The 27,114-nt window shown below is 32.3% G+C and overlaps 1 protein-coding gene across 1 annotated transcript; it reads left to right on the top strand.

Moving 5' to 3' along the window:
• The first annotated feature begins 4,943 nt into the window (after positions 1-4,943).
• Positions 4,944-24,881, top strand: LOC124365939 (UDP-glycosyltransferase UGT5-like). Its single transcript, XM_046822075.1, has 6 exons — positions 4,944-5,042; positions 8,175-8,426; positions 9,070-9,665; positions 13,342-13,564; positions 16,204-16,423; positions 24,294-24,881. The coding sequence occupies exons 2-6, from the start codon at positions 8,189-8,191 to the stop codon at positions 24,577-24,579; spliced, it is 1,563 nt and encodes a 520-aa protein (XP_046678031.1). The 5' UTR covers positions 4,944-5,042; positions 8,175-8,188; the 3' UTR covers positions 24,580-24,881.
• The last annotated feature ends 2,233 nt before the right edge of the window (positions 24,882-27,114 follow it).

Below are 27,114 nucleotides of genomic sequence, written 5' to 3'. Positions count from 1 at the left end.
ATAACTGGAAACAAACAAGGCATATTGAGCCTACATTTGTTTAAAAATCAATAATGCTCTAGCTGTAACATCTGAGGTTACTGTAACAGTTGAAAAGCATGACTGTAATTGTATATTAAATATTATAAATAACTAAATAAACATATTGTTTTTCTAGAAATATCCTTACAAATATATTGTAAGAACTAAAATATTTGTACTAAAACATTGTTAAGATATATATATCTTGCTGAAAAGATTTTGTACAAACATGTTTGACATTCTTAGTATTCTTAATTTGAAGTGGAAGTTTATTGAAATATTTTGGTCCCCGATATTGAAAGGAGTTAAGAAAAATTACTTTATTTAAGTAATTACTTTATTCTTGTATTATAAAAATGATTAGGCATTATGTTTTCTCTACTTCCACTTCTAATAAAGAACAATCTTAAGGCTTTAAAAACAAAAAGATGCTTGATGAATAAAATATTTAACTGCTGCTACAATGGAAAGGAACTTGTTTAAAGGTAACAGGCATATGATTGAGTGTTGCAGGTTTTGGAATGGAATATAAATGGAGAGGGTAAGAACTAGTGGAATAAAAATTTATAAATTTTAACTTACTAACATTTACTTGCATTTGATTAATGGAGCACCATTTCCTAAGAAATAAACAATTATAATTTATGGAATTTTGTATTCAATTTATCATTTTGTGCGTAAAGAAGAGCAATATTATCAGCAAAAACTTTGATATTTCCATTAAAATTGAGGTTCAGTAAGTAATTAATAAAAATTAAAAAATGGTTGTAGAGGTCATTGAACTTTGCGGCAATCCTGTTGTACAATTAGTGGGTCACTAAAGATGTCATTAATTCACCCTAACATTAAATTTTTATATAGGGTTTAACTGAGAATATTATAACAATTTATTTTTTTCAGTAATACTGATTACTTAAACTAAGCAAGTTTATATAATAATTTACATATACATAATTATTACATATATGTATTACAGTTTCAATGGCAACAGAAGTACATTGTCACACCCCATGGTATGATACCACCTTTAGAGAAATAATTAGTGGTAGCTTTGTCTTTAAAAGAGAATAGACAGCACATCCATATGGAGATGGTGTAGCAGATAGTTTGCGAGTACATAGCAGTTCTGTGAGGTGATTTCTTGAGTGCTTGAGTGCTAAATATTTTGTTAAGAGTTGCGATCCATTTGAATCTTCTAGTAATGATCTTATTTTGATAAATTATTTTAAAATATTTGGTATTTTTGGTTATTGTTAGAGTTTAACCAATAGATAATTTTTTTACACCTTTCTGTAGTATAATATATTTATCAATTTATACCTTTTGTATTCCGCTAAATAGTGTGAAACCTGAACTTTCAAGTGACAACAGAGTACGGTATTGTATGACATTTATTCTTATAGATCTGCATTATCCAAGGTGTGGATGAGGGGGAGGAGTGATATGGTGGTCATCAGTGTGGGTGGAGAGTGCTATCGTGATGGCACATAGGCAGCAGATTTCCAAATCCATTTATCGACTCTATAATGAAAAGACTGCAAATCCAAGTCCAACTAGGTATCGGCCAAAATGTTTTTGTTCTCTTAGGACAAGAAGCTTAGAAATTGCACCTAAAAGGACCTTTGCACTGCTTCCAGTTTGACAAAATATTCTGGATTGGGATAAAAAAAACCAAAATTTTAATCTGCATCATCTCCAACTTATCAATAACCTTAAGATGCTTCTCCAAAGAATCAGATTCTTTAAGAAAAATACTACATAAGCCTGATAATTTTTGCACATTAGTCTTCACTGCACTTCCTAAGTAAAGGTAAAAAGTGCCAAATCAGAAATTCACAAAAGGATGAAAGGCCTTTAGTTTTAAATATAGAAAAAGTCACTTTGCATTATATTCCATGAACAAAGCAATGTAAATTAAAGTTTACTTAAAAAATATTTTGACCTGAAAATTATGAAAAATCATGGTCATCGTGTACATTTTAAGCTGCACAATTAATATAGAATTTATTACAAAACACTACTAAGCTATTTTTTCTGATTAGGCAGTGTAAAAGTTGATACTATTGTAAAGGCATATAAAAGGTGGGGGGAGGGGAGTCTCAGGGTGCTCAAGCCCTCCCCCATATTTTTAAAGGTAGCTTGTTTTAAGCTAGAAAATGTTTATGACGTTCATATACCTTCAAGATTTTGTAAAAAAATACATATATGTTTTAAATAAAATAACATTAAAAAACTTGAATATTTGCTATATGATTTTTAAAAAATGATTATTTTACAATAAATGCAGATATACTATACAATCGTAGTTGAAAGGAATATGTAGTGAAATTTCAAGGAAATATGTTGAAAACATATTGAATAAAGTGTACCTGAAGTCAAGGACATAGCCAGAAAAAATTTGGGAGGTTCAAGACAAAATCAAAGGGTCACACCTTCACACCTTGTCACACCTGTCGAGACAATCAGTAAATAGAGCTCATAAAGACAGTCATATAAACAGAAGTCAGGCTTAAGAGGCTGCATAGTTAAGTGAGTTTAAATTGATTTGGTAATAAAGGTCAAATAAGAGCTAATATAGTAATACTGTATGATTTAAATATCAACATCCGTTTACTAAGAAAGTCATTGAAAATTCAGGGGGGGGGGTGGTCTGGTCCCTTTGGACTCCCTCATTGGCTATGTCCTTGCCTGAAGTGGAAGTTATCGGGAAATCGAGCCAAAAGAGAAAATGTTGTTTTATTCATACAACAGCATCTATTCCTAGCCCATAAAACTCTTCTTCTTCTTTCATGTCTTCCAACTGCCTCTTCTTAGTTCTTGCTGCTACACCAGCAGCACCTTTTTGGTTACCTCCTCAGTTTTTTTATATTAGCTTTTATTTGCTACATTTGATCAAGCACCTTGAACCCAAGTAGACAGTTTGCACCAGCATCGGCCAAGAGTTCTTACCATACCTTTACCCTGTATAAGTAACCAGAGTTTAAATTACTATTGAATTCCAACTCCTAACTTGAGTATTTCAATTACAATAAAACCTTGTTTTGGTGTCCGTGATTATAGAGCATTATTGAAAGAATCATTTGAACATGCAGACATGCACTCTGAAGTAGAACCCAAAACTATTATTATTATATTGTTTCAAAACTTTCTGTAGATAGTCTAGGCTTGATTTTTTTATAACTGCTAAAGGGAATAAAGAGCAGTATAATCCAAATGAAATATGAGGCACGAATTCAATATTTAAAAAGGTACATTGGTATAAGAATCAAAAATGGAAAAATCAACAACATACCATATGAAATTAGAACATTTATTTGAACGGCTTAGTAATTTTAAATGTATATGTATTATATTTCAAACTATAATGAAATAATAAAGAACAAGAAACAAATATAAAATGAAAAATAATAAAAAAAATTAATGTGGTATTCCCTTAAACAGTCTTTGGTATTAATAAATCAAAGATGATTTATTAAATACCAAAGACTGTTTATTTATACTTTCTTGTTATGCATCTTACAATTCATATCTATTTGTTTCATTATGTATCTATTGTTTTGTTTACTGGTTGCATTTTCTATGGTTTTTGTTTTGGTCTACTAATTAATTAGTTTCTTGGTCAATTATTATGCATGTAGATAAAATTAAAACTTACTTGTTGAAATGGTTATACCGTTGAAATAATAAAAAAAAAATAAAAATAAAAATAAAAAAAATAAAAAATGATTTGTCTCTTTCATGTTAAACTGACTCTGTTATCACATACAACATACTCTACACATTCTTGTATCATGTAATCTATCTTTACACAGTTTTTACTATTTACCATTACTTAAGTCACACTAGTAACATCTTATGAACTTTTACATCAGCTCAATTCAAGTAATAATTTGGTTACAGGAAGCTTTAATTTTTGGTCAAGCAAATAAATATCATAAGCATTATATTTGGAATGTAACCTTAAATAAACGTCTATAAAACAATTAGTTGTTAATTTTCAAACTCTTGTCAACACATTAATTAATTATGTATTCAAGTTCACAACACCTTAGTACCTTGGTACACTTAATTGTGAAGAAAACATTTTAAAATGCCAATTTTTACATTTTCAGATAGTAAATATGTAATTCAATCTAAAATACGTATTTATAACTGTTTCTTCCTTGCAAATTTTTGTAAAATGCTGACAGTGTTTTATCAAATAAACTACTCATCTGAATTGCCCCCACATAGATGGCATATATAAAAAGCTCAGGGGGTTAAAGCCCCCTGAAATTTGGAAAGACATACATTAAAATTGCATATCCAGTAGGGGAATCTTCCTGAGTTTCTACTTTGGACGCTATTTTATACTTCCTGAAGCACTTAATAAGTCAGCTGCCTGAATTAATTTTACTAAACGTAACTGTCTACATGTACGTACATGTAACCAATTTACTTGCCCCTAAAGTAAAAAGAAGAGCTATAATTTAACCTTGCTTGTAATTTACCCCTAGCCACATTCCAACTTTTGTATTTTTAATCATTATATTTTGACAGGCAATTAGACAACTCATCTGTCATTGTATGGTAATTTGAGAAAGAACTAAAAAAATATTCTTATTAATATAAGATCATGCTAACCTAAAAATATTAAATTAACATTTAACAATCTAATATACAGTATACTCTAAATGTGTATTTGGTAATGGTCACTGTTGTTAAGGTTTTACACTGATTGAATATTCTTTATATGTAACTCTTTTCATTTGAACAGATAAATAAAGGTTGAATTTTTATAAATTTGTCAAAACTGGCAAGTTTCTATGATTACTTATTTTGATTAGAGTTTACAGGAGTTTTGTTTACAAATCTGATGTGTCAGTCACCCTAACCCAATAGTTAAGGTGGCTTGACAACCTTACTTAACCTTAGCTCTAACAAAGGAGCTAAGTCCAGTCTTGATAACAGCTTAGGAAAACAACTCAGAAATAGTGGAAGAGAGACAATTGAGCATAGTTTCAGCCGGAGAACTGTCAATAGTAAGTAGTAGTAAGTTTCATTAATTTTGCAAAACGTTTATACATGAATGTTGTTTCATTATTAAATCCTATGATAATATTTTACTCATTGTATAATTATTGTTTACTGTTTAGGATTAGTCAATGTTTAATTGTGTTTATTTGAATGTTTTAATAAAAAAATTATTCTTTGTGTCTTTAAGGGAGAATTCTGTTTGTTCATTCAGATTATTGTCCATATTTTTCTTTAAAATTAATCACTTAAAAGGTGTTAAACATGTCTTCCAAAATCTGCTAAAAAAATTGCATAAAGAATTAGTTTTTCAGATACTGTTCAAACCAGTTTTGGTTCAATATATTTCCAAGTTTTACAATCATTTCTAATTATACCTGTATGTCAGCCTTCAAACAACTTCTTAACATTATTAGCAAGTAATATCCAAACCAAATGAATGTCTTTCAGATGCTGAATACTTCAGTACAACTCCTTAATTACTACACAACAGAGGTACAAACTGCAAAATATTCTAAAAATAAACTTAGCTTGTGGTTACAAGTACAATTTAATAATTCAATTTTTACTGTAATAATTTTATTGAAAGTTTAATTTGCATTTCAAATAAACAACTCCTATAAAATAAACTGATACAATGAAGTATAGAAGGACCCAGAACAACGTAATGAAAGAGTTATCAAACAGACAGACGACGGATTGCCCTTTGACCTTTTGACCTCAAAATCAATATGGTTCTTCCTTGAACCAAGAGAGACCTATACACACAGTTTCAGGTATTGACATCTTTGTATCAAGAGTTACTGCACAGATGGGTGGAGTGCTCTTTGATCTATTGACCTCAAAATCAATATGGTTCTTCCTTGGACCAAGAGAAACCTATACACAAAGATTCAATTATCGACTATCTTTGTATCAAGGGTTACTGCACAGATGGGTGGACTGCTCTTTGACTTTTTAACCTCAATATCAATATGGTTCTTCCTTAGACCAAGAGAAAGCTATACACCAAGTTTAAATTATCAACTACCTTTGTATCAAGAGTTATCACACAGACGGGTGGACTGCCCTTTAAGCTGTTGACCACAAAATCAATATGGTTCTTCTTTCAACCCATGTTCCAATTTTCATATCTCTAGGAATTTTCTGTTAACAGTTATTGCACATACATACAAACAGGGGGCAGACATATGGACAGACTTTGGTAACTGGAAATAATTTTTTTATAATTCAATTTCTATATCTTGTATATTACATATAGCCTCTAATCCAACCATAAAATTTATTAAGCCATAGACAGGGATGTACAAGGAAGGATCCTCAAAGGACATTTTTATCACTGAACAAAGGCAAATGTCCAGAAAAATCGTGTTTTCTTTTCTTCACATATAGTAGTATTTATAATCATGTATACAAGTTAAATACCAGTACCATATCTAGAGATTAATTTTTTGGGAGGAGGGATATCCTTACGGTCAAAGGGAATTGTTTGAGATGTGGAATAAAAAATACTAAATTTATCTAAAAATTTTACGAGATTATGTATTCCAAAATCCTTTGTCATAAATACACTTTTTCAATTGGACTGTGGTTTTTGGGTCTGGATAAAGGGAATATTCCAAATTATTATTTTAAAAGTGATTACAATAATGGCATTATCATAAAACCTATTCCTATTAAAAACAACACATGATATCCACATTGTGAGTTACCAATATAGAGCACAACACATTACAGGTTTATTATAGATTATGGATTGGAATGCGGACTAGCTCGACACATAAACCAACAGAGGGCTTAGGCAGGTTAAAGTTCATCCAGATGGAAACAGGATCCCTGTTATTTCAGTCCACTAAATTTCTCTATTTAAGTGGTTTAAAATTGATTTTTAAAGTAATTTCTCATATCAAATTGTGTAGTTTTTGTAAGTGGTACTTATAAAAGGTAGTAAGTTTGTCACTATATTTATTAAGTGTGATATTTTTCAAAACATTTTAATAACTTTGTTGGATCTGGTATAATTAAATTATAGAGAGATAAGAAAGGTCTACCCTTCTTATCAGGAACTACTGACCCTTGGACAGTGACTGACATCTCAGACAACCTAATCTACCTTCAACTATAATTGTCTAGTTTGACAGTTTTATAATGATTACTGGATGGCTCATTGTGTTGACTGACAGATTTTGAATTTAAGGGTTTCAAGTTCAAAACCACACTGTACCTTTATTCTTTTTGTGTCAAAAAGTAATTGATTATTGTCTCTTATTTTAAATATTAAAAGTTTTTATATTCTCTTTTAAACTGTATACCGGTCTTGTCACTAGAAAATCTCAAAGTTATTTCTTGAGTTTATTTCCTGATAAGTTCCTGAGGAAGTCTGGTAGCAAGTTTCTGAGTTTTCGGCAGATGTAAGAGGGTTTCTTCCCATAAAGTGCAGTCTAATGTTGAGGTAAGATGTATTTGGAGGTGTGGTGAGTGTGGTAGTTGTGGCTGTCCCTTTGTTTGTAGGTCTAGCCTGTCCACATTTAAGATGGCTTCGTAGATGTTGAAGGCTATAACAGTGACTGAAAGGCTTGTTGACAGCTCTAAAAAGGCTCTAGGCCGATTAGAGATCTAACTACTTTCTTTTGTAGGACAAATTTTTATTGAGGTTTCCAAAAGAGCAACCCCAAAGTACCAACCCATATCTCATATGAGATTCAACAATTGCATAATAGGCTGTTTTTGCATTTTTAAGAGTTCCAATCCATTTCAAGGAGTTGGAATAAAGTTCTTCTGCTGAGTCGTTTTTTTATCAGGAGAGTTGTGTCATCTGCGTACATTAGTGAGTACTGTGGTTTTGTGTAAAAGAGGGAATGTCATTAGTGAACAATATAAATAGTGCAGGGCCCAGCACAGATCCCTGAGGGACTCCTCTCTTGATCGGCTGGGGGTTTGACCTGATTGTGTTTGTAAGTCCAGATGCGGTGTGCTGTAGCTCAGGAACCTGAGATCGTCCTTGCAGGTAGCTCGCAAACCGATCTTTTGCGATACCTCCTAATGATGCTAGTTTTTTAGAAATAAGGCTGTGTCCCAAACAGTCTAAATGTTTCTTTTATTTCCATTTTCCTCAGTATCAGATTTCTGTATCTTTTCAGGTTGTGGAGAAACAATGCAAGCTACTTTACTGTGGGCCACTCTTCTGAGTATTATAACCAACACTCTCAGTGCAAGAATCCTTGCTATCCTGCCATTTCCTGGAAGAAGCCACCAAATCTTTCACTCCTCAGTTCTGAGGGCTCTAGCCCAAAGAGGGCATGAAATCGTTGAGTATAGTCCCTTTCCACCAAACAAGCCAATAGCAAACTACACCCACATTGAAATCCACACTTCTGCAGAGAATTTATTTGGTAAGTTGTGTAACTTTTCTACTTACATGATGTATTCACTTACCTACATTCACTTAGTCATATAAAGTCCAACATCTTGAACTATTATTTCTTAAAAAATTGGTCTCATTTAAATTACAGTTTATTAGGGTTTTGAAACAACTATATTTTGAAAATACACAGAAAATTTTATGCATTGAATGGAACCTGATTTCACAGATAGCTTAGGCTTTACAATCACATCTTGCACACTTCTGTGGGGTTTTTAGATTGCTTACAGAGGGTGGATTATACATTTCTAACTCTTTTAATACTTAAAACTAAAATATTACTTTGAAATTGTGTATCATATTTTGTTATATTTATATAATGAAGGTTTAAAGTTTAGCTGTATCAAGTAATTCAATTAGATATCTAAGACAATCTCCTGGTAGTGTAATCATTGAATTCTAAAGAATTCATTAGGATAAAAGATTGAAACATTTATTTTTCTCACATATTGTTTATTGATATGCTACGTACATTCATTTATATGTATACAACTTACTTGTGATGATATTGTTATACAATATAGATGTACGAATAAAGAATGTTTAAATCTGAATCTATGTAAGTGGACATGTAATGTTAAAAGTTTAAATTAATCTATGAAACTTTGTTACAGATAATTTAACATATGAAGAAATTGAAAGACAACTACCCAGAGGTTCAGTTTTTGGTCTTGCAGCATTGAGAGTTTGGGAGTTTTCTAATATCATTTGTGAAGACACATTCCAACACAAAAACATAAGAAAACTTATTGAGTCAAAAGACCATTTTGACTTAGTGATTACAGCGTCCACGTTTGATTCTATTCTAGTATTTGGCCACAAGTTTAATGCTCCAACAATAGTTTCACAGGCATTTGCTTATTATTCCACTATGAACAGGGAGGCAGGCAATGCCTTGTCAATAGCAACAGTGCCAGATTCACTATCTTTCTTGTTCATGAGTCAAATGACCTTTGTTGAAAGGCTACAGAACTTTATTTCTGTTTCCTTGACTCTGTTTTATTACTATTCATTCCAACTGGCCAAGCAAGATGCTATAATTAAAAAGTACTACCAGTACCCTGGCACTCCAAATGCTGCTAAGATGGTTAGCGATGTCTCGCTGACTTTGCTTAATGTCTACCCACCCTTAGACCCTCAACCCTATACCCCAAACATCGTACCAATCGGAGGAATTTCAGTTGCTTCAGATAGAGTTGTACTTCCCCAGGTAAATATGATTTACTGACATTGTAAATTAATCACACTATTTACAACCAAAGAAAATGAGTAAATAGGCTATTTGTGTAAGTTCATTAATTACTATCATAGCTATCAACAGAACGCTATAACGTGTTTCTTTTGTATTAAAACCTAAAATTACACAACCAAATATGTAAATTACTGATCCCCAGTTCATAATAGTTCAAGGATTTCCAGTTTCATAAAGCATAAAAATAGAAGTAAAAGCTGCTTCTGTTCATACTTATGCCTGTCGTAGTTTGTCTAAAACTGTAACCCAAAAGAACGCCTAATGTGACAATAGAGTCTGAAGTGTCTAGTATGATTAAAATTACAAAAAAAACAAAATAGATTTATTGTTTGTCGATTTATATTTGTGTAAGTTCATTAATTACTATCATAGCTATCAACAGAACGCTATAACGTGTTTCTTTTGTATTAAAACCTAAAATTACACAACCAAATTAATGAAACAAGTACTTTGTAAATTATATTTAACTTGAAGTTCATATTTTCTATGTCTATATTTGTTCATCGTTGAGAGTCTGCTGCGTCTATAAGCAATGCACACAGTGAACGTCAACTGCTCAGCCGAGGTAAAAAAATCATTTTCTAATTTCATGTCTTCAAATTTCTGTAGTTGTATACACAGTAAATATATCCTCTATAATCATGTCAATTTATATCCCAATATTTTTTATCAGGGAAGACATGTTATGAAACTTAAAAAACAGTTAAATTTAAAATACCGGTACATATTATTGAAATAATACAAGTATTATATATTTTTTTTATATAATGTATAAATTCTAGGTAAAAGGTGAAGGATGTATCTTGCAGTTTTTAAGATAAAGCCATTTTCCCGACCCTCTGTTATTCTCATTAATACATCATTAATTAATCATTTTCTTGAAATTCTTTTATGTTATTGGGCGGTATCGAAAAGGTTAAATTTCACTTATGTTATGGCTGTTTTTGTAGAGCATAAAATAAGAATAATATGCTCTCAAATGGCTGTCAAGCTAACAATTTGAAATATTTTTAGCATTTAACATATTCTGGCTGGCGGGTGGGGGGGAGGTGCTCCTGTACCTCAGCTTGAATGGGAGGTACAAACATTTTGTAGAGGTAACCCCCCTTATTAGGTCATCCTAGATACATCTATGGTTATTTTAGATTAAATGCGGTAATGTTAAGGGATAACAGCCTTTCGAATTTATGGAGTTGCTGTCATGGAAATAAAAATTAGTAATGATTAATTTGCAGTTGTTTCTTTGAAGATTCAATTCACCAAATTTCTAAACTTCACTACTATTTCATTGTTAATACTGCATTAAGAAGTATTCTTATAGTATAAACTATTTCCACAAAAAGTAATAAAATAGTAATAATAAAAGTAATAATAATTTATGGACTATATTGTAGTGGAATAACATAAATAATATGCTTGATTTACGCGTTGCTGCAGGCTGTAAAATACTGTAACACATGGTCACATTGATATGAAAAACATAAAACTTAAGTCAGTGCAGCTTACTTGACTAATCTAATAAATAATTTATTTGCAATTATATATATATATAAATAGAAATAAAAAACAGTAGCAGTCGTGGGACTGCCGATAGAAGTGAAAACGGAACTATTAAGTTGAGAGTAATTAAAACTATATGCAAAAATTATATGAAATTTTTTTACGTTTTATTTATTAGTTACATATGATGGGTTAAACAAATCATGAACAAAATATAAATACAAAGTGGTTGAAAAAATAATTAATATACAATTATCTTAACAATATCTTAATAAAAACAATAAATGAACATATTTCATAGAATCTAAAATTATTATAACATTTTTTTAATTTTCCAATTTTAAAATCCACGAAAAAATATTATCAAATAACTAGAAATCTATTTTACCACGCTAGTAAGATAAATCTTATATACCGTAATAATACTCATTTCATGATGAAGAGGTTAAATATTAAAAAACATAATTAAAATGAATAATGCTAAATTTTAAATACAAATATTCGTACAAATATTAAAAATGTTTAAAAATATATTCGTTGTTTTCATTATTCATTTATCTGTATAATTAATAGTTAGTTAAACATAGAATACAAGTGAGTAAACACCGAGTGAACAACAGTGAGTTGAACACCGTTGTAAATAATACAGTTATTGCTACGGATAAAGTATATAATTGCAATATCAATTAAACCCACAATATTTTTAAAACTAATAAATTAGTTAAATTAACTTGGTTCTTTCGTAAAGGTATTTTTATTGCACAATAAACTAGTTTATTGAGTTAATACGGTATCAGTGAGCCAATGCGCCAACTACAGTTCCGGCAGAAAAGTTCACTTATCACTTCATACGCTACTACAGGCTAAACTAAACTTCCAATAAAAAAATGATAAATTACAAAAAAAATATTCATCTATTTTCACACAACTTTCTCGCTGACAAATTTTGTCTGACCAAAAAATAAAAAAAATCCTCGCTTACTACTTTTTTCTTGTCATTGTAAACGCTATGTAAAATGTAAACAATAATCAAAATTATTTCGAAATTTTTTTAATATTTAAAAATGTAACCAATAGATTGCCAATATTAAGAGCTTTAATTTGACGCATCTTACAGAATTGTACGACATTGGCTTCACTTTTAAATCACGAGAGGAAGCCGTAAAGGTCACTGATTTTCGCAGTCTGTTTTCATACTCCGCCGGGACAGTTTTAACACAGCGAGACTGACTTTTTCATGCAGGTTAGTAGTCCGCGGCCAAGTCTACGGTTAAAAAACACAGCGAGACTGACTTTTTCATGCAGGTTAGTATCATTAGCATGTCGGTGACGCGAACCGAGGATTTTACCCTCTACCAAAACGCTCAACGCGCCTAAAGAAGTTTTCACTTCAATAAAATGTTTGTAAGGAAGGCTTGACCAATGTGGCTATTTATTTTAAAATTCACTCAATAGTCCAAATTAATCTTTTCATGGAAAAAATGGAAAGAATGTAAAGATTTCAGTTTTAAATAAAACATGAAATACGAAGCATTTCGAGAAATAAAAGTGTACTATAGACAGCAATGACAATGTATAGTTTTTAATGGATATTATTTAAACATAGTTTATAAATTCAATTTAATGAACTAAATTATGAATATATGCACATAAGGTACCCATGGAATTGGATTCTTAGACATTGTGGCATGGCATATTTAGAGTGGTGGAAGGAATAAAAATGAGTAAAAAAGGTAAAAGTAAAGGGAGAGTAGTAAAGTAAGCTCAAAAAAATGAAATGTGACGAGGATATTACTTTATCCTATTCAGATTTGTCAAACCCATCAAACTAAACTACTAATCAATCCAAAAACAATAATCAACAATAAATCCAGTTAATCCCATAAATAGCCTAAAACTTTTAGAACTGACAATCAATAGTAATTTAGAACTGGAATTCCCACTTAGATGAAGTTCTTTAAAAATATCATCTGAACTATAAGCTCTCAGTAAGCTAAAGTAGTTATACAATTAATTTATTGTGAGCTTCATATGTGGTCTATTTCTCATAAACATTCAGTAATATTGTTTGCACACAAACATTGAAAAATGCAAAATAAAGGAAGAAATCAATTTTTGTTTTTTTTTTTTTCAGGATATTAAGGAATTTATGGAAAACGCAACAGAGGGTGTAGTGTATTTCAGTTTTGGCACAATAATTCCTGCACACCAGTTGCCGAATCAGGTACTCCAAATATTTTTGAACGTGTTTAAAAAAATACCTCAGAAAGTATTGTGGAAGATTGAGGCTGAGACTATCCCAGGCCTTTCAGACAATGTGAAAATCGTCAAGTGGGCACCTCAGATGGGAATACTGGGTAATAATTTTATCAAATGTAGAAGACCATAAAATATAGTCAGACCAATTATAGCTAGCTTATATAGCATGCATTCAGATTCAGAATCTTTATTTGCCAAAAAGTTATTTACAGGCAATAGTCAAAATAGATTAATATGGCATATATATATAAATGTTAACATGAACTAAATAAGCCATCATTTCACTATCTAACCTCTGTGATTATTTGAAAAGTTCAGAATACAATACTATTCCCTAAGCAGCTGCAGCAGTAAAGATTTTAATTACAATCAGTCTGTGACTTAAGAGATGTCATCAAGGCATTACTTTTTGCTTTGTAGTATACTATTGCAAATTTAGGTTTTGAACAAAGAAGTTTGTGGCATGCAATAGTCAAATGGTCAGTGTTTCATAACGGAAAGGCTATAGAGGTATGATTGTTTTAAATATGAGAATTTCTTTTTAAACGGGTGAGAGCATCCAAAATATACGAGGAGGGAATAGTCAATAAGAAGTTATTGTAGCCAAAAGAAGTTTCTGTAGAAGTCCTAGGCAAAAAGCCACTGATGATTCTTATTGCCTTTTTCTGCAGTTTAAAAACGTGCATATTTCTCAAATCCAGTGCTCTCCAGATCGCCACAGCAATATGACATATGGAGAAATATACATATATAAAATGCTGCTAGCAGGACCAGAGTTACCAAATGTCCAGATTTTGCCTAAACAGACCTGACTTTTCATAAAGCATCCTGGGTCCTGACATAATCTCTATTGGAACTCTATTGGAAGTGATGCAGCAAGCGTTCATACACGGAACTGAATGCTTGGATCACAAGCGCAGCATTAGCTCACATTCCCATTGTTGTGTATCAGATTGTCATTTGGTAAAGTATTCATAATCCTTGTCATCAACGCAAGTTCAGATAAAGCCGTTTTTCGTACTTTGACAATTGTACATATATTTCACAAAGAAAACGTTGATGTCTTGAATAATGTACTTAAAGATATCTTCATTCGCATCCATGCTCAATGTAAAGAACTGTCCCTTCATCCCTCTAAGTCTCTGACTAGACGATTGCTCATAAACACTTAACAGATCCTACCAAATATCCTTAGCATACTTGCTTGTAGCAGTCAACACTAGATGTGCACTTAAGGACACTCACAATAAGTAATTGTTCCAAGGAATCCTCCTTTTTATAAGCCTGAACAGCTAATTCATGAACCTTTCTTACTTTCCGCTGTGCCCTCCTTTGGTTTATCAGGGCAACCTTGTGTTCCCAGAACAAGATCAAATACACTATGATGTTTGGTATCAGCTCCATTGATGCTTTCATCATTGTCATGACGAGTTTGTGTCAGTTTTTCTACTCACACTTTGAAATCCATCTTTTAATAATGCTGGACCTGTGACCAATTGAACATTAAGGATATTAAAAGATAGATTGTAAATTTATTAAAAACAGAAAAATACAAATTTTACAAAAATCAATCATAAGAACAGTCAAACATTACATTGCATTTTGCAACATATGATTAACAGAATTAAAATATAAACATATTAATTACTGGAAAAATTGAATACAGAGATAGCTCTATTATAGAGAAACTATAATTTCTCTTTTCAATTACAACAATATATTTTTTTTAACACATAAACAAGTGAAACAGACTATTATACAACACACATGTTTACTTAAATAAACAACATTTATTTTTGACACAACATTATACAAGGAAATAAGCCGATTTCTGACAACCATAAAAAGAATCATATAGCCTAATCGAGGAATAATGATCAAAGCCAATCGCAGATGAAATCAGTGCAAACATTTTTTAAGTGAAAATTGACTTCATGGTGTAATTCCAAGTCAGCCGTAAGGCATTTAGATAATAATAATAAAAAGAAACTTAAATAGTGCAGCAAAAGTAGGACGAACACATCTTTTTAATAACTAAAATGACTGTCTTATATGATTTGTATTCTTTTTTCCTTTGATTCCTGATATTTAATTCTAATATTAGAGAAGCAAATCTATTTATAAGTTCTTGTTGTTAAGAAGTAGTTTCATATTGTAAAGAATATTAAATGTTAGGAGGGCCAAGTTTCAATATGTAGTTTACTTTTAGTGTTTCTAAAATATTTAAATAACTGAGACAAGTCTTAACTGATCATTTTTATAAGCTCATCTATTTATTTCTCAAACATTGAAGTTAAATTATGGGAATGTTAACACATACAGCATATGTTTAAAAATTAATTTCCTGTCAGAATACGTATAGATTTGTTAACAGATCTTAAACCAGATTTGCCAAATTGTTTTCTTCAAAGATTTAAAACTTTTAACTGTGAAACCTAGTGCTACTGATTCCTTGTATCTTAACGATGGCAAATGTCTGGAAAAATCCAGCTTCCTGTAGAGTAACACTACAATGGTGACTAAATACAGCATACCAGGATACCTATAAAGGTACCATAATGATAATGAGAAGTGCAAAGTAGAGAATAAGGAATGAAACAAGATACATAAAATTAAAATTACCAAAATATTTATAGACATGTATTGTTTATGTTTAAGATACAACATTTAAGAATAATAGCATTTCTTTAAATAAAAATAACAAAATCCACATAATCTTGATGACATTTTGTTTCAGAACACCCCAACTGTGTGGCATTTATAACACATGGAGGACTCAACAGCCAATTGGAAGCAATTCACTCAGGTGTACCAACTGTCGGAATACCTTTTTATATTGATCAACCTTATAACGTAAAATTTAATGAGCATAAAGGTATTGGGATTAAAATTGACCTTAAAGATCTCACTGAAGAAACTCTTCATTCAGCTTTGAGCTCTGTTTTGAAAAACCAAAAGTAAGTCATGTATTTTGTATTTAAAATATGCTAAATCAATTACAGTAGGCAACCTCTTAACTGTCCTACGATTAACCGCCCTCTGATTAACTGTCTCTGTTCTAAGAAGTGAGTCTCATCTATTTTTAATTGCACTCAATACAATAAGAACGAAAAAGCCACTACAAATCAATGTGTTTATTGTCTTAAATCTGGATTATCTCTTTGCAGTACATTTGTACTGTATTTCTTGTAGTTTATTGCAGAACTTTTTGTAAACATCTCGAATAAGTTCAATGCCCAGCTTAGTATGCCATTTCGATTCAATGTAACGACTGTACAATTTTAAAAATTCATATTATTATTCCATTATTTATGAAGGTCAATAGTCAAATCTTGTTTGCAGCATCAATACAGTTATAAAGCAAACATCATATTACAATCAGTTACACTAAAATCTGGACTTCTGTACCACAATTCTTTCTCACAGACATACAATTCATTCGGTACCAATTATTCCCACTTCAGTTCGGGATCTTTGTAATGATTACATGGTTTCCCAGTTCTTGCCAAAAATTCGTCTACATTATGAAATACGTAAGATGCTAAAAAGCATTTAAAATTTTTTCTATCATTAGGTAATCATTTATCACATAAATAGCAGCCTGAGGACAGGACAAGTGTTCATGAATTACTGTTCTATGACTCGCAGCATTTCCTAAAGTCTTTGTTATACATGTTTTTTTGTATCTTCAACTCTTTTCAAGATACTGAATATGTGCAAATCCCATGAGAATAAATTACTAATATTTCAGTTGTCACAAAGTCAACAGATTCTTTATCTACATCTACCGACTGAGCTGGAAGGACTATTGATTATGGAATAAAACATTTGTATTCAGATGTTTAACAACAGTTGTGTTAGTAGTAATTCAAAAGTAATAAAAACACAAATTTCATTGTTGTTAAGTGACCTTTAGTATCGTGTCCTGATTCCGTAATAAAACCTTAGTGTGATTAATACGTTATCAACATCCGACATTACGACCGTCATTGCCGAGAAACAAGTCAGTTCATGTGGAGACAGTTTTATATTTTTTGAACTATTGCAGACAAAGGATTAAAACTATAAATATCAATATTATTCAAAAATATCTACTTTTTGATACAAATATCTGTTTTCATTATATTAGAGGGTGACCCTTGAAGAATCAGGAGACAATCTGAAATGAAGCACAGGTTGACTGGTTGAGTAGTAACAGCCATTTAAAGATCTCTATTAGGAGAACACAATGGTTCTAATTCAACTTCAAACAGTTCAATCCATACAAAATGGCGGCTTGTGTTGTTCCTCATATTTGGAGTTGTTTCTCAGGGTTTTACTATTTTAACTATTGAAAAGAATATATTAATTCAAACAAACTCTCCAATAACATAAAGTTTTTTATTTTTGTGAGGCCTTTCGTACTCAATGAGTACATCTTCGGACTCACACAACTGAATGAAAGTAATAATAACAATAGTAACATAAACAATTTTGTACTAAATAAAAACATATGTCATTAAAAATACAAAGAGGTAATATTCTATGACAGCACAGTATGTTATATGTATATATAAAAATAAAGTTTATATTTAGTTAAATCAAATAAAGTAACGGTGAATTTTGAAAATTATTTTTTTTGAATATATTGAAAAAATTTTTCAAAATTCACCGTTACTTTATTTGATTTAACTAAATATAAACTTTATTTTTATATATACAAATAACATACTGTGCTGTCATAGAATATTACCTCTTTGCATTTTTAATGACATATGTTTTTATTTAGTACAAAATTGTTTATGTTACTATTGTTATTATTACTTTCATTCAGTTGTGTGAGTCCGAAGATGTACTCATTGAGTACGAAAGGCTTCACAAAAATAAAAAAACTTTATGTTATTGGAGAGTTTGTTTGAATTAATATATCATTTCCAATAAGGCAAGAGCTTCAAGAATGTATTGAAAAGAATTACAACCAAACTGTTTCATATTTATAACTTTAAACCACTGTCATTTTGGATATATTGAACAGTTTTTTATATGCTATAGGTTGCACAGTCGAAGTGGACACCTTATAATTATAAATCTTTATATGGGAAAGTAACTATCAAACAAAGATTTAGGCAAACGGAAATAATTTTAAAATTTACTTTTATTATCACAAAAGTCATAAAATATTGTGTTACATGGTCCTGTGCTAAATCTACGTACTAACATCAGGTCTCCTACTCCTTTTTATTTAAAAGGACAAGAAACATAAGCTCTGTACTACTCAATGCCATCTTTCTGACTGAGATGGTTTTGAAGTAATAATGTAGTTCAGCTGGTTGTCCCAGCCAAAGTTTGCTAGTCTAGTCAACTAGTTGTCACACCAGTGGTACAAGTTGTGTACTTAGTATGTATAATAGTAATTTAGTAGAAGTATTTGTGTAGTAATTTAGTAGTTGTGTACGAGTAGTGCATGTTTTAGAGTTAGTGTGCATGGAATAGACACGCAACATGACTGTTGTGGTTTCTGACTTATGCGTGTCACAACGCTCTGGTATGTTTTGTTTACTTTAATATAGATCTTAGTCATGCATTAGTTTAGTTATTTAGCTGAAGAAGAAATCAGATTGCAGATCTCAAAACGTAGTGTTACTGAAAGTATTGTATCACTAAAGGGATGGCAAATGTCTGGAAAATTCTGTTTTCTTCACAATCCTTCCTGAAAGTATTGTATCACTAAAGGGATGGCAAATGTCTAGAAAATTCTGTTTTCTTCACAATCCTTCCTTTGTCAAAAACAAACTTCAAACAAAGAATTGTAGCCTATCACTAGTTGATATGTAATACTTTGTTCCATTCATATTCTAAAAACTGCCATTGAGAAACTAGTACCATTAAAAACAATGGTTATTTTATATGTAAAATAGAAATATAACCTAAAATATTGAATACTTATCCATCTCTATAATTTTAAATTTCTAAACTTTGAAAAATTATAATTAATATTTCTAGACAGTGGTGATTGTATGAACCACATAATGGATCTTTTAATCCATGGCTTTTTCAGGCCTTAATTGTTGCAATATTAATCTATTTGGCACTTAGTAGCCAAAATACTACTAGAGAAGTAGATAGTAGCAGATTCTCACTATTGACACATTATATCACTTTTTGTTACTTTGGATTTCCTCCTATATGTGTATACATAGGCGTAGCGTGACCTAATAATTTGGGGGGGCACGGGGTCTCCGGGGGGGGGGGGGGTCCCGTGGAAACTTTTTTTGAAAACTACCACTTAAGAACTAAAGTAAAGTATATGTGTTTTTTTTTGTTAAACATTGGTTTTAATCAATTTTTACTATATTGATGGATTGTAAAAAGACTCAATTTCAAATTATACCAAGTTTATTTCTATTCTAGACATAACTGCAAGGACATTTATAACACAAAAACAAATTTGTGTACAAGACAAAGTTTTAAGGTGAAACAGAACTACAGTAATGGTTTTCAAACGAACCAATTTTCGTTACTTCTAATGAAGCATTAGCCTCCTATCGGCTAGATTTGAAAATCTGTCAAACTAACAGATCTAGTTTTTTATCTTTCATGTATTCAGACGTCAATTCTTGCTCAATAGACATCAGGGCAAGCCCACTTAAGCGGTCTTCTGTCATGGTGCTTCGAAGAAATGTCTTTAGCCTTCGTAGTGTAGAAAACGATCTTTCTGCGCTTGCTGTTGTGATAGGCCACGAAAGTGATATTTCTAGTTAGCTGCCAAACATCTGGTGCACTGGCTTGAAGATCATTCTCAATAAAAAAATCAGCCAACTCTTGGAACGTTATTCTTGTGGTTGCTTTGTCTGTTTTGACAAAATTGTTCTTTGCATAACAGTGAAAAAACTTAAGATGTACAGAGAAACTTAAAGACAAGTTATAAAAACTTTTGGATTGCCATAAACAGCGTTGTTGTCAATTTCGGTCCAATTAAATAGTAACTGGGCAATGCAGTTGATTTTATCATAATCGTTCTTGGAAAAACGAGATTGCAGGTTTACAATTACTGTGTCTAAAGCAGCAAAGTAAATGCCAGTCTTGAACATTCTGTTCAGGTTCAGGTTAAGGTGATTGATGAAATGCAGCATCTGAAGAGCTACTACTAGCTTCAAGTTTTTTCGGAATCTTCCGTTTGCGTGGTAGTGAAGGCCTTTCAACTGACAAAACCTTTCATACCATATTTGTTACACTGTTCTTCTGACTCATTCCACATCTGAATAAAGCCATCATCATTTCTGTCCAGTTTTAAAACAGTCAATGACTGATTCAACTTTTGCAAAAACCTTAGAAATGTCAAGAGATTCACTCTGCAGTTCTTTGGAGAGTATATCAGTCTGACTCAAAACGCTGTGCAATAGTTTTAAACTGAATACAAAATTCAAATGTGCTGATTTGTTTGGCTAGACCATCAGCTTCGGCTGCAATTTTACGATTTGATACATCGTTTGCAATAACTTCCAAAGTTTCGTACACTTCAGGGAGCTGCTCTAGAATTACATGGATTGCTTTGTGTCGAACTGTCCATCTAGTTCGAGACAAGCTCACCAGTCTTTTCATTTTTGTTTCTCCGCTTTGCTTACATATTGATTCAAATATTGAAAACCTGTTAGCTGATGCATTAAATTAAGTTATACAGGTGATTTACTATGGATAAGCAATTCCGAAGCTGTCTTATTTCTTCACAAAATCTCTGAACAGCCAGATCAAGCAAGTGGGCATGGCAGTGTGTGTACAAAGCTTTAGGCTCTTCTTCTTGGAACCTTGAGGCAACACCTTTGAATTTGCCGCTCATGTTACTAGCTCCATCATATGCCTGGGCCGTGAATTTTATTTAAGCTTATACCCAACTGCTGCAGATACTGTTTTAATAGTGTGATGTAAATTTTCACCAGTAGTGTACTGACATATCAACGAAGCCCAAAAACCTTTCATTGATTTTAATGTGTCCCATCTATTTTAGTAATGTATCGAATGCAAATGCTAAGCTGTTCACGGGTTGAAATATCCGTAGTTTCATCACAAATAATTGAGTAGGCCAAAGCCTCACTCACCTCTTGGACAATTTGTTGAAGCATTTCACTTTTTATGCAATCTATTATCTCATTTTGTACCTGGGCACTTTTGTATGAATGGACTGGGGATTTCATTAATGTTTGGATTCCTTCCTCCATTTGAGTAGATCTCAGTTGTAGCAGTTCTATAAAGTTCCCCTGTTAAATGAAGCAGTACTCTCATCATGTATTCTTAAGGCAAGATTCTGTTTTCCAAGGAAATAGGATGTTTTCAATTATGAATTTTAAATACCTCCTATTCATCTCAAACCATTTTTAGTATGTGCCGAGGACAAACGAATCTGCTACCGTGCTTCCTGCTTTTCTATACTCATTGAGAAACTGTTTAGATTTTTGATGCATTTCACTATTCTCATGTTTCCTGAATTTTTCCAAAGCTTTCTTCCAATTGTTCATGCCCAGTTTAGTGAATGACTCCTCCCCGCGACCAGACTTATGTTGACAAAATAGTCGGCATGGGTAACAAAATGCAGCGTCTTTAATGGGGCTATATTCGACCCAATTAAATTCACTGTACCAGGATTCTTTGAACTGCCTCGATTTGGATTGAATCTTGCTTACCTAAAAACAATCAACAGGCTGAAATGCTCCTTTTGCAAAATATCTGCACTTTGTACTCCCAATGAAGGATCTCTACTTTCGCCCTGGAATGTAGCATCACGATCTGGGCGTAAACAAGATGGCGATTCATCACCAACGCTACCTCCAGTGCTACTTCCCGCTAAAATGTCTATCTTCATTTACACTTTCACTTGAATTTCCAAGTTTTTTAAAGAATGTTAGTACAGAGGACTGTTTCTTAGACATGATAACAAACGAACATCCGCAAAAATTACACAAACAATAGCAGCTCAGCTAGTAACAATAAGCTTATTGAACGAATAAAACGTGGCGACCACCTACACAACACAACACACGCGCACTGAGCTGGTATGATATCCCTCCGCCAGGCGTCGTCAATGCTCGGAGGCCCTCGGCCGGCGTCGGCTGGGCTCGGGTGCATTCGATCCGGCTGCTCCAGCTCGGGCGCAACCGGCCAGAGTCGGCTCACTCGGGGCACTTGTAAATTTAGTTGTAACACGCGCATACTTTACACACACAGAATCAAATTAGATGCATACAGAAAAATAGACTAACGGGGGATCTATATTAGTTATTCATCATTCGTAACTTTTAGTGTATACATATACGTAATTTAAAGATAATTTATATTATTTTTTTCTTTTTTTGCATAATGTTGGGGGGGGCGCGTGCCTCCCCGTGCCCCCCCGGCCCGACGCCACTGTGTGTATGTCAAAAAACAAATTTTCTGCTAATAGTAATAGCAAGCAGGTCTTTATGTCTTGTATAAGTCAGCATGAAAATATAGTCATAGATGCATATTAAGGTTATTTTAAGCTAGTAGTAGCTTTCTTTTGAGAATTTGAAATAGTTTTCAGTCATCTGGATTATTATTCTGTGTTTAGCATTCATTTAGTTCATAAAAATTAAATAAGCAATAAAAAAATCCAAATTTTTCAAGAAAATCTTATGATGTGTTCAAAATTGAAACTGTTTTGGTGAAACCCTTTCTGTTAATCAACCAATCAAAATTAATATTTGATGATGTTCTTTGACCTCTTTTAAAATAAACCATGAATAGATGAATGCTTTTTTGAAATGAGTTCATTTCAACTAGCAATTTAATATGAACAGGTCTCCATGTAACAAAATTTAAAGAAAAACACTCTGTATAGAGAATCATCAACCTTTTTGTTCTTATATAATAACATAATGTAAGAGTACACTTACATCATGTGTCGCGTAACAGCCTTCACTAAGGTTGCATGCATTTCAAATCTATATAGGTCTTTTCATTCTTTAGATGTCCTGCGGACAGATATCGTACAGAAAAGAAATTTTTACATCCCTGGCAGACAAAAGAGAAATTGTGTGATGACTGTAGGCATATAGTTGCCATAAGACCAATGTAAAAATATCTGCTAATGCTCAGCCAAATCTTATGGTGCGATATGCACCATCATCGAACTCAGTGTTCCTCATAAAGGAAGCTTCTTCCAAAATTTAAAGTATCGGTCAGTTTATTCCTGAGATATCGTGTAGAGAGATAAACAAAAAGACAGAGAGAAATAAAATTATTCCAGTCCCATGAGTGATAGACTTTGCTAAAGCTCAACCAATAATGTGCATACTATTGTAAATATTTATTTATTTGTACAAGGTTTTTAAATAAGGAACACGTCGTCAATGGATGAAATATAAGTTCACTCTTATATATGAAACCATAGAACAGTACGAACATTTATTTGCTGGTGAAGAGCATAGATAAAAATGTTGTAAAGGAGCCTGATTTTTAGTGCCAAGGAGTGATTTTTGATTGTTTGGTAAAAAGATTACATTTTCCTATTATTCACTATTATTGGAATTGTGGGGAATACAACTGACTGATTGAAAAGAGTAAAAGTGCATAAATGTTGTAAAATAATTTTTTGCCAATGAACTAGCTAATTCCTCTGGATTTAGGGCTGAAAAATCGAGGATAAGGTTAAAATGTTAAAGCTATCAACTTGCTAATTTCATGTTGTAATCCATACTGTAGCCATACTGTATCTGGATTTTAACAATGACGTAACACTTAAAACTTGGAGACATGGTGTACTCGTCTACTGCGTCTTTGGTGTAATAAACACTGACAAGAAATTAATTATACCATTAAAAACTTTGTTCACAGGTACAAAGAGAATGCTCAGCGACTATCTCGCATATTCCGGGACAGACCAATTTCCCCAGCTGACTCAGCAGTGTTCTGGGTGGAGTATGTGCTGAGACATAAAGGAGCTCATCACCTGAGATCTGCTGCCACACAACTGTCCTGGTACCAGCTGGCTCTCCTAGATGTTCTGGCAGCTGTCGTGGCTGTCATTGTCATCATTTGCTTTGTCTTAAGGAGGATATACTCATTATTGTTTGTCTGGAAGAAACAACCAAAAGTGACAAAAAAGAAAAAGGAAAATTAAGATAACACCATCCCATGAAGACTACTAAGTACTCGAGTCTTCTTCCAAATGTGTCCCTTGAAGCTGAACACTCTGAACAAAATCGAATATCGAAATAATTATTCATGTAGATTTGATACTAAAGAAATGCATTATCTCAGTCTGCTGCCACACAACTGTCCTGGTACCAGCTGGCTCTCCTGGACATCCTTGCAGTTGTTGTAGCCACCATGATCATCCTTTGCTTGATCCTATGGAGAGCACTCCCAAAAATGTTCTACAAGTTTAAAATGTTTAAAGATAAAGAAAGTAAATTAATCTTACACAAACCATGTTTAATATTTTTCTCTCCCTGTATTAATTACCCTTATCTATTCTAATTATATTTTAACGCTGTTAACCACACAAAATAAAAGTTACCCCAGATTGTTTGTCTCAGCAATAAAAACTGAAAAAAAACAAAAAAAAATAATTTTTTCAGATAAAACAGAACCTTTTGTAATACAGTTTTACAATTATTGTTTTTTGACATCAATCTAAGCAATAGGCCTAATATCAATTTGTATAGGTAAAAATCCGATCCATCAATATAACATGTCCTAATTCTATAGGTTTGCTACCACTCATAGTTGACTATGAAACATGTCAATTTAGAAAAATATAAGAGGGAATGTTTATTTTTCATGAAATTATACTAAAGGCTTAGATGTAGTGATGTCTCCCCCCAAAAAAGTGCAATATCAGGAATGTTTAAAAAAATGGAAAACATTTTTCAAACAAATAATGTGTGTGGTGTTTTTGTGTAACTAGAAAAAATTACATACTTCCATATCCATGTTTCTCATTGCATCATGCTTAGAAGCTTATGACAGTAAACAGGTGTTATCAACAGCCTTCAAGGATGTGAATGGGGACACCTAAAACCATCACTGGTGTGATGTCTCCAAGTAATCCTGTGGTTAGTATTGATAATTATCACTATTGGTGTGCCAAAGGATTCAGTTCTAGGATGACCGTTGTTTATGTAGATACAAAAGATATCCCTATCATCCCTAGGATATCTGTCGCCATATACGCCAAACAACGCCCAATCTCTATGTCTCGTCGGTCATCATTCGGCAGTCCTGCGTCTATATAAAGATACATATATAACTGCTCGACTCTTGGCTGATGAAATGGAGGATGAATATAAATACGGCAAAGAGCAAGGTCATCTGTTTCACTAGATGACCAACTTATCCTGCCCAGTATGAAGGTAATCCAGTTCAAGGGGATATGCTTCGGTGGATAAAAAACAGTAAAATATGTAGTAATGGCAAAAAAGACCACTGAAGAATCAAGCAAGAAGGTAATGTCAACATGCAGGATGTCCTTTAGAATTAGGACAATTACCATCATATTGATGGATCGGATTTTTACCTATACAAATTGATATTAGGCCTATTGCTTAGATTGATGTCAAAAAACAATAATTGTAAAACTGTATTACAAGAAGATAATGTCTTGAAAAAAAGTCAATGGTGACTCTATAAATCTTATCCTGGCTGTTGAAGAAGAAATCTACATATCTGCAGACCAAGTTGACCAGTCTCTAGACCTTTGCTATCCTAGAGTTTGCCCTATAAGAAGTGGATTCCAAAGAGTTCCTATGACCTAGAGCTTCTAGATTTTCTGAATCGCTAATGAAGCCTCTATAGAGTGACTAAACTACTGATGCAAATTCGATCAACTGTCTCAGCAATGTGCAGTGGACAAACTTCAATACCACTTGACCATTAATACCTCTCATAGAATCAATCAAAAACTTCAGCATCCCCCATCTCTATTGCAAGAATCATTTAGACCCGATAAATGCTCTGACATTGTTAATCCCAAGTCTGTAACCTCCCAGCTCTTACTTAATTAGCACATACTCAATTCATCACTTAATTACTAAACACACCTCACGGGAACTCAGAACCTAATCCCGCTTGGTATTGGATGCATAGCCGCCACACAGCAATTTTGTTTCTTGCGGAAATGATTTAAACAAATAAGACAACAAAATCACAGTCTATTGGCCTGCCTGACTAATCCTTGTCTTTGCATGCACTCTTGATCAACTACATCACTTCTATAAGTTTCTGGAGAGTGACCATTACTCCTCACCTGGATGATGGAATCTTCCCAAATAACCCTAATGTCGTAATTATCATTTTCGTTTTGTTCTACTGTACAAGACCCATAAGCTCATAGCCTTCAGCTGGAGAATGTCCAGATATCCCAACCTCTTTCAAGAAGCCCAATGATAGTAATATCAATGTAGTTAGTACAAACCACAAAGTAATATTAATTTGCACTGAAATCTTGTCAGTATAATAATAGAAGCTCTACAAAACAATAAAAGAGCATTTAATGCTGACAGTTTACTATATTATATTTATAAAAATTTAATTCTTGTCCGAAATATGTTGCTTAACTAAAATTAATGCTCTTGTCAAAAAGAAAATAATAACTATTGATTAATTTTTAAAATAATTCACAATATTATTTTTGACAAGGTAAATAGATAAATAA

Source organism: Homalodisca vitripennis, chromosome 7, assembly GCF_021130785.1.
Source record: "Homalodisca vitripennis isolate AUS2020 chromosome 7, UT_GWSS_2.1, whole genome shotgun sequence".
In the NCBI taxonomy this organism is placed as follows: Eukaryota; Metazoa; Arthropoda; class Insecta; order Hemiptera; family Cicadellidae; genus Homalodisca; species Homalodisca vitripennis.
The sequence above is the reverse complement of the archived record's forward strand: the minus strand, read 5'-3'. Positions and strand labels throughout refer to the sequence as shown.